This window comes from Silene latifolia, chromosome 5 (assembly GCF_048544455.1).
Source record: "Silene latifolia isolate original U9 population chromosome 5, ASM4854445v1, whole genome shotgun sequence".
Taxonomy (NCBI): Eukaryota; Viridiplantae; Streptophyta; class Magnoliopsida; order Caryophyllales; family Caryophyllaceae; genus Silene; species Silene latifolia.
In genome coordinates, this window is record NC_133530.1 from 42810889 (window position 1) to 42819514 (window position 8626).

Genomic DNA, 8626 nt, shown 5'->3' on the forward strand with positions numbered 1-8626 from the left:
ATAAAAACACATATGGTATATTGCTCCATATGTCACGATTAAGTATATGAAATAAAACTATGATGACTATAAAACTACCTTGACTATTATTATTACTATTCTTACCAAAGTAGAAGAGATTACCAATAACAATTAGAGTTTTGAAGGAAAGGAATAGGATGAATTCTCTTGATATGTTTCTCCTAAATTATGGTGGAAAACAAGCTTGTAAACTAGTAAAAAGAGTAGAAGAATTGATTCAAATTGCAAGAGCTTTGAAGTATGAATTGTAGTAGTTTGTAGTAAGAAATGAAGAGGAAAATGGAGTCCTTTAAATAGAGCAAGTGACCAGCCAAAGCAAGGGACAACAAGGCACAATTATTGGTAAATTCCACCCAAAAATAAAATAAGGAAGCTATGAAGACAAGGGGCCGAACTATGGTATAGATTAGGGTTGTTTTTGCAATAAAATAAAATGTAGGAGGCAAGCTAGATGGCCTCTAAAATCTGGTGGGTGTATTATGTAGGGGTCACTTTGATCTTATAATATATGTATAAGACAATTACAAAATATTACGGGTTTGTGAATTAAATTCCGAGTCAAAAAGGACAAATTACGCATCAAGAGCGAACACCGATTATAAAACGAATTTAATTAAATAATTAAATCAAATCCGTACTTGAAGGATTAAAATTACATCTCATAATTTAAAAGTGAATAAATGAGATTAGAAAATTTGCGGGTGTTACAACCTCCCCCACTAAGAAAAAGTTTCGTCCAGAAACTTGAAAGGAGTTAAAGAGTGTTGATAGGGAAACGAGATTTCCTTAATCGAAGAGGTGAGGGTGCTTAATGCGCATAGAAGATTCGGTCTCCCAAGTCTCCTCCTCGAAGCGGTTGCAACGCCAGAGAACCTTCACTAAAGGCACCACTTTATTCCTAAGGCGTTTTTCCTTCCTATCAGTTATCCGGATCGGTCTCTCCTCATAGGTCAGGTCTGGTTCGATCTCTAAAACTTCTGGTTCGATCACATGCGCGGGGTCACTAACGTACTTCCTCAGCTGGGATACATGGAACACGTCGTGAGTCTTACCCATCGAAGCGGGTAGCTTGAGCTTGTAAGCCACTTCGCCAACTCTCTCAACGATCGGATATGGTCCTATGAACTTAGGACTAAGCTTGCCTTTAATTCCAAACCGTTTCACTCCTTTCATTGGAGACACCTTCAGGAACACCAAATCACTAACCTCGAACTCCAAAGGTCGACGGCGAACATCGGCATAAGACAACGATCTGGGCAGCTTTCATACGGGACTGGATCAACTGAACTCGATCGATAGTGGCGGCAATCACATCTGGTCCAAGGGCCAACACATCTCCAGGTTCATCCCAACACACAGGGCTACGGCAACGACGTCCGTAAAGAGCCTCAAAAGGAGCCATCTTGATTGAAGCGTGATAACTGTTGTTATATGAAAACTCAACCAAAGGTAGATGTCTCTCCCGGTTTCTGAAAATCCAAAGCGCAGGCACGGAGCATATCCTCCAAGGTTTGGATTGTTCTCTCGGATTGACCATCGGTATAAAGCATGAAAAGCAAAGTGCTCATCAGAACCGGGTACCTAAAGCCTTCTGCGAGCCTTCCGAACTTAGAACCAGAACCTCGGATCACGATCGGATACTATCTCCAAGGGAACACCATGATGTCGTACCACCTCGGCAACGTAGGTCTCAGCAAGTCGCTCCAAACTCCAAGTATCGCGAATCGGGATGAAGCGAGCACTCTTGGTTAAACGATCCACCACAACCCAAATACCATTCCTACCAGATACAGTCCTCGGTAGAGCCATTACGAAATCCATAGCCACTTTTTTGCCATTTCCATTCGGGAATTGGTAGTGGTTGCAACAAACCTCCAGGTCTCTTATGCTCAAACTTGACACGTTGACAAGTCATGCATCTACTCACATAAGCAAGAGTCTCATCTCTCATATACGGCCACCGAGAAGTGAAGCCTTAGGTCCTTGTACATCTTGTCGCCACCAGGATGCACAGAGAAAGGAGTTTTATGAGCCTCATCGAAAATCTTCTTTCTCAAATCATCATCCTTAGGTACAACCCAACGACCCTTAAACTTCAAAGCTCCACTGGAGTCATTAGCAAAGTCGACAGCTTTCCCAAGACCCATCTTCACACGGATCTCAGCAACAAAAGAGTCAACCAACTGCTTCTCACGGATTTCCTGAAAGAGGTCAGGTTCAACCACCAAGGAGTTAACACAAACGGCGGGATCATTGAGGACCACGCCAATGGACATTTTTCGAACTCGCGAAAAGCTTCGGGTAAAGCGAGAGCAAGGGATAAGGGAATGAACATTCTTCCGGCTCAAAGCATCAGCAACAACATTAGCTCTTCCTTCATAGTACAACGACTCCGGATCGTAGTCATTCACCAACTCAATCCGGCGTCTCTGTCTTGCGTTCAAATCCTTTTGCGTGAAAATAAGCTCTTGTGATCGGTGTGAACCTTACACTTCACACCATACAAGTAATGACGCCAAATCTTAAGAGCATGAACCAAGACTAACTCCAAGTCGTGGGTAGGGTAGTTTACTTCGTGAACCTTATCGCCTAGATGCATAGGCGATCACCTTACCTTCTTGCATTAGCACACAGCCCAACCCATGCTTAGAAGCATCACAGAACACATTAAAGCCAACACCGTCTTTGAGGCAAAGTTAGCAAGGTGCGAAGTAAGACGCTTCTTGAGCTCTTGGAACGCCTTTTTCGCAAGCCTCGGACCATAGAAACTTGGATTCTTTTTTTAGAAGTTGAGTCATCGGACGGGCTAACTTGGAAAAATCCTTAACAAACCTTCTATAATAGCCTGCAAGACCCAAGAAACTACGAATCTCACCAACATTAGATGGACTAGACCAATCGAGATAGCGAGAAATCTTTGGGATCCACCTTAATTCCTTCCTTCGAGATAATATGGCCAAGAAAAGCTACCTCGGAGAGCCAAAACTCACATTTCGAATACTTTGCATACCATGGATGCCGAGAACAATCCTCGGATGTTCAACATGAAGCTTCGGACTTAGAGTAGACCAGAATATCATCGATGAAGACCACCACACACTTGTCAAGGAATTCTTGGAAGGTACGATTCATCTGATCCATAAACACCGCAGGGGCGTTGGTTAAACCGAAAGGCATAACCTTGAACTCATAGTGACCATACCTTGAGCAAAAGGCGGTCTTATGAATATCGGACTCTCACGGGGATCGATGGTAGCCGGATCTCGGATCGATCTTAGAGAAGACGGAAGCGCCCTTCAACCGATCAAAAAGGTCATCGATACGGGGTAGAGGGTACTTGTTCTTTCTTGTAACACGGTTAAGCTCTCGGTAGTCGATGCACAACCGCATAGAACCATCCTTCTTCTTCACAAAGAGGACAGGGGCACCCCAAGCCGAGGAGCTAGGGCGGATAAAGTCCTTCTCGATCATCTCATTTGCCCTTCAGATTCTTGTAACTCAGCAGGGGCCATACGATACGGGGCTTTAGCAATCGGACCGTTGGGCACCGGATCGATAGAGAACTCAACATCTCGCTCGGGAGGAATACCAGGTAAGTCTTCGGGAAAAACATCGGGGTACTCGTTCACGATACGAACCTCCTTAAGCTCAGGTAACTCAGTAGATGAAGAAACAGAGCATAGAAACACTTGACAACCCTTCCTTTGTAGACTCATCAGTTTCAAGGCAGAAACGATCTTTATACCCTCCGACGTCTTCCACCATGGTGGGTAACTCGGCCCGCAGGACTCTTCAAGGAAATCTTCCGATCTAAGACCGGAAACGAGCGTCATAAAGGGCCAGCCAATCTATACCAAGGATCACATCGAACTCACCCAGAGGGAAGTCCAAAAGAGTGGTGGGAAAGACCTCACCAGCGATGAGAATAGGCACGTCAACATATGCCTTAACACAAGATATAGCTTCACCAGAAGGTAAAGATATGGGAACGGGCTCAGCAGGAATGGATACCAGGGATGCTTTTTCAGCGAATTTAGAAGATATGACGGATATAGATGCACCAGTGTCAAACAGAATAAAAGCATGACGTCCAGAAACAAGGTACGTACCGGTAATCACATCCGGGTTAGCCTCGGCATCAGCTCGGCTCAGCACAAATATACGACCTTTACGGCGAGCAGCACCTCCATCTTTGCGTCGTAAAGAGCAGAGTCTTAACCATTGATGTACCAAAGTATCATTCTTCGGGCATCGGTAGCTTTATGACCCGGTTCATTGCACTTGAAGCGGACAATAGGGTCACCACCACAAGTAAGCCCGGGATGATAAGGGTCACGCAAGAATAAAAACGGCATCCTTCTTCACGAAGTCTTTCTTCTCATCGGTCTTCTTCCGGGAGGTCGGGAGGTAAAGTGAGGTTTCTTAGGTCCAGAACCTCCAGGAGATTTATTCCTCTTGGGAGCAGAATAAGTAGGAGAAGAAAAAGGCCTCTTCTGAGATGGTACATTAAGGCGAGCCTCCTCCTTGATTCGAGCTAAGGATCTCTCATTTAGCAAGGCGACATTGTAGAACGGTATCCAGGTCTTGAGGCATCAAATGAGTGACCTCGGCTTTCGACTTCTGCGATAATAGAAAACCCTTCGGGCCTCATCGGGAGCTAAACAAAGTGCGCAAGTCCGTTGAAAAGGTCGGTGAAGTCTTGGATGATAGGTTTCCCTGCTTGCATTCCATGAACTCTTCGATCTTAGGTGTTTTAGTTCTTGGGGTAAAATCTTCTCTCAAGCATGGTGACGAATTCGGTCCATCCGAACCCAGTGCTAGTGCGGGCTGCGGAACTAACAATTCTCCACCAATGGTCGGCTTCACCTTGCAGATAATGGACGGCCGGAGTTCACCATGTCTTTGGTTTGGGACCTCGCAGATTTCAAAGCGTCGCTCCATCGTCCGATCCACAGCCTTAGAGCCTCGGGGTCAATGACACCCTTGAAGAAGGTTGCTCTTCGCCATCAAGTTAGATTTTATTGTCCACCGTTTCCTCTACCGCGAGGGCCAAGTCTTCGATCTGTTGGTCGGATGATTAAGCGAGTTGATGATCGCTTGGTTGATTCTTTGTACGATCCGGAATCTCTTCCTGTTGACATCCACGTCCACGTCCACGTCCGCGTCCGGCCATCTTAAAAGAACGTTAACACCTAGTCAATGCTAAGCACTGATTTGCAAAAACAGATAAACTAGCATCCAAGTCCTTATTGGTTTCTACCCATCTCTCACTAAATTATTTATTAGGCATATTCCTACAGATCAATGTGTGAGCGTCGGGATGGAGAGCGATGCTCGATACCAATGTAATCCCCTATAAATCTAGTGCAAAAAAAGTGGCGGAATCAGCGTCGAACGGGATTAATAACACAATGATAAAAGTCTAATCGATAAAAATTGAGAATGTAAAATTCTCAATTATGAAGATTTGCAAAGCTCGGTCAAATACAAATGCCACTTTCCTAGAAAAAGGGCTAAAACAAAAATCCTCAAAGTGTTCAACTGAAAACATAAAGGAAAAAGCAAGAAAGCAGTAGGATCTTGAGGACTACTCGCTAGCTCTCACACCGATATCCCATCCATAAGAATACGTCATGTTATAAACATAATGATACGGTCGATGGGGAGTAACTAGACGTTCTCCCAGCCATGTTACACAATATAAATGGTATAGAAGAAATAATATATCAAAATAGATTGAAGTATTATAACAAAAGTAATTAAAATATGATATCAAAATTACGATCGAACAAATAAATCTTGCATGCTTAACAAAATTCCTCAAACAAAGAATGGAAATAATATAGTTCGGGCTTAGATTTTAACATCTGGCAATCTTTTGCTAAAAACCGTAGACCCTGCTCAGCCTACCATGTGCTAATTGTTGGGGACCCTGCTCAGTCAACCCACTAGTCACAAACCATAACGGAACCTTTCACCCGGTCTAAGTACATGTACATGACTCTACGACAATCAGACCAACGGAACCCTGCTCAGCCCGGGGTAACAAATCAAATGGTGGTAAGAAAATAGTATACCTCAGTTTATTATTCCTTGCCTTCCCTCCAAATATTCCAAACTCAAAAATACCCAAAAGGTAGTATCTTATTTCAAGGTTTGTAAGTGAACAACTCTTTTATTATCTCGAGTGAAAACTTTAACTGTATAATTATAAGGTATAAAATGATTTCGAAGTTTTACATATGATAAAGCTACTGCTTTATACTTTAAATCAAGTCTAAATGAAAGTACTTTATGAAGATATGTATTATTTAGGCCTTTATTGAGACTTAGTCATAAAAACAGTTTTACAAAACAGAACAGCCTTACGGTAAAATTCATAATTAAATATATAAAAATAGAAATGATGCAAGGTCAATTTTCATGGTTTCCAGAAGGTTTTAGCTACAACTTTTATTCTTTGATAAACTTGTAATGACGAAAGTAGCAGGGGTATATAAATTGATTTGCAGAATCAGTCATAAAATGATAACCAGAATGTCTTAATTTATAAATCGACTTTTAGAATATATTTTGAGGTAAATTAAAATTTTACAGGATACTAGACATCTTAAAGTTTATTCATGAAAAATATGAGCTTATGTTTCGAAGGATAAATATGTTTTTCAAATTAAACTTTGAGCTAAAGACATTAATTGTTGTATTCGGATAGATGTTCACAAATATTTTCTTCTGATCAAACCACACGTCCAAATGTTATGAAAATTTTTGTGTAGATCCTAGACTTGAAAATAACAGGACTTTATTCACAACATTTTTAATTATTCGAAATATAAACAGGGGATATAAATTTTACAAACAGACATCAAATCGTTTATCAAATTTCGGTTTTGACTAAAACTTCCAATTTACTTTAAATTACGAAATGAAGGTTTCGAGGGCTAAAAATTTAACACAACCTTAATATATAATGTCTCAGCCTTATATTAAAATTTCATAAATTGTTAATTAGTATAAGTATTTTAAAACTAATTGTCCAAGTATACTATATTTGCAAGAATTGCAACAATAATGTAAAATCCGAAATAAATAATTTAAATGCAAAACAATTACTATAAAAATTCATGGTGACTTATAATTTGTCAAATGTTCCAGAAAAGTAATTTATAGCCATTTTACTCATAATTTCGAAATTAGTTATTATCAATTTATAGTCCAAATTATTAGTAAGTCCTCTAAATGTCAAAGTTCTTAATACAAGCAACTACAACAAATATATGGTAACACCGAGTAACGTCCTTTGTTACCTTAGTTGTCAAGGTCCGAGTCGATTAAATACTCGTCTTCTTCGGAGTCTTCTTGATAACCTATAAAATAAAAACACATATGGTATATTGCTCCATATGTCACGATTAAGTATATGAAATAAAACTATGATGACTATAAAACTACCTTGACTATTATTATTACTATTCTTACCAAAGTAGAAGAGATTACCAATAACAATTAGAGTTTTGAAGGAAAGGAATAGGATGAATTCTCTTGATATGTTTCTCCTAAATTATGGTGGAAAACAAGCTTGTAAACTAGTAAAAAGAGTAGAAGAATTGATTCAAATTGCAAGAGCTTTGAAGTATGAATTGTAGTAGTTTGTAGTAAGAAATGAAGAGGAAAATGGAGTCCTTTAAATAGAGCAAGTGACCAGCCAAAGCAAGGGACAACAAGGCACAATTATTGGTAAATTCCACCCAAAAATAAAATAAGGAAGCTATGAAGACAAGGGGCCGAACTATGGTATAGATTAGGGTTGTTTTTGCAATAAAATAAAATGTAGGAGGCAAGCTAGATGGCCTCTAAAATCTGGTGGGTGTATTATGTAGGGGTCACTTTGATCTTATAATATATGTATAAGACAATTACAAAATATTACGGGTTTGACGGAATTAAATTCCGAGTCAAAAAGGACAAATTACGCATCAAGAGCGAACACCGATTATAAAACGAATTTAATTAAATAATTAAATCAAATCCGTACTTGAAGGATTAAAATTACATCTCATAATTTAAAAGTGAATAAATGAGATTAGAAAATTTGCGGGTGTTACAGTGAGACAACCCCAAAGGCGTCTCAATCCTCCAATGATGGAAGTGGTTAAAGAGGAAATCATCAAACTCTTGCAAATGGGTATTACCTTTCCAATTAGTGTTTCCCATTGGGTAAGTCCTACCCAAGTGGTGCCGAAAAAGGGTGGAGTGACGGTAGTTGAAGGCAAACAAGGTACTTTTATCCCCACCTGAATTCAAACCGGGTGGCGTGTTTGCATCGACTACCGTCGGCTCAACGCGGTCACCTTAAAGGATCATTTCCCCTACCCTTTCTAGATCAAATGCTAGAAAGGTTAGGAGGAAAATAATTTTATAGCTTCTTGGATGGATACTCCGGGTATTTCCAAAATCTCATCCACCCGAAGGATCAATCCAAGACATTTGCATGCCCCTTCGGAACGTATACTTACCGAAGAATGTCATTCGGTCTTTGCAACACTCCAGGAACATTTCAAAGATGCATGATGAGCATATTCTCCGATCTAGTTGAAAGAACCCT

The 8626-nt window shown here is 40.4% G+C and overlaps 2 protein-coding genes across 2 annotated transcripts; both read right to left on the minus strand.

Annotated features, from left to right (window-relative positions):
- Positions 1–807: 807 nt before the first annotated feature.
- Positions 808–1830, minus strand: LOC141655291 (uncharacterized). The gene is made up of 3 exons (XM_074462378.1): positions 1643–1830; positions 1334–1442; positions 808–1203 (listed from the first exon to the last, which is right to left on the minus strand). The coding sequence occupies exons 1-3, from the start codon at positions 1828–1830 to the stop codon at positions 808–810; spliced, it is 693 nt and encodes a 230-aa protein (XP_074318479.1).
- A 1658-nt stretch (positions 1831–3488) lies between these two features.
- LOC141655292 (uncharacterized) lies at positions 3489–4962 on the minus strand. Its single transcript, XM_074462379.1, has 3 exons — positions 4862–4962; positions 3931–4234; positions 3489–3869 (listed from the first exon to the last, which is right to left on the minus strand). The coding sequence occupies exons 1-3, from the start codon at positions 4960–4962 to the stop codon at positions 3489–3491; spliced, it is 786 nt and encodes a 261-aa protein (XP_074318480.1).
- Between the last annotated feature and the right edge of the window lie 3664 nt (positions 4963–8626).

Bases quoted from the DNA above. Each gene is read 5' to 3' on its own strand.
- LOC141655291 (XM_074462378.1), bottom strand. From the start codon at position 1,830: ATGGCTCTACCGAGGACTGTATCTGGTAGGAATGGTATTTGGGTTGTG. The intron at 1,443-1,642 runs GTTCTGGTTCTA...ATATAACAACAG, and splicing joins GTATCCGATCGTGATCCGAG to TTATCACGCTTCAATCAAGA. The intron at 1,204-1,333 runs GTGATTGCCGCC...GTGTTCCTGAAG, and splicing joins TGTTGGCCCTTGGACCAGAT to GTGTCTCCAATGAAAGGAGT.
- LOC141655292 (XM_074462379.1), bottom strand. From the start codon at position 4,962: ATGGAGCGACGCTTTGAAATCTGCGAGGTCCCAAACCAAAGACATGGT. The intron at 4,235-4,861 runs GTTAGTTCCGCA...TCAATGGTTAAG, and splicing joins CCGACCATTGGTGGAGAATT to ACTCTGCTCTTTACGACGCA. The intron at 3,870-3,930 runs GTCTTTCCCACC...TCCTTGGTATAG, and splicing joins CTATTCTCATCGCTGGTGAG to ATTGGCTGGCCCTTTATGAC.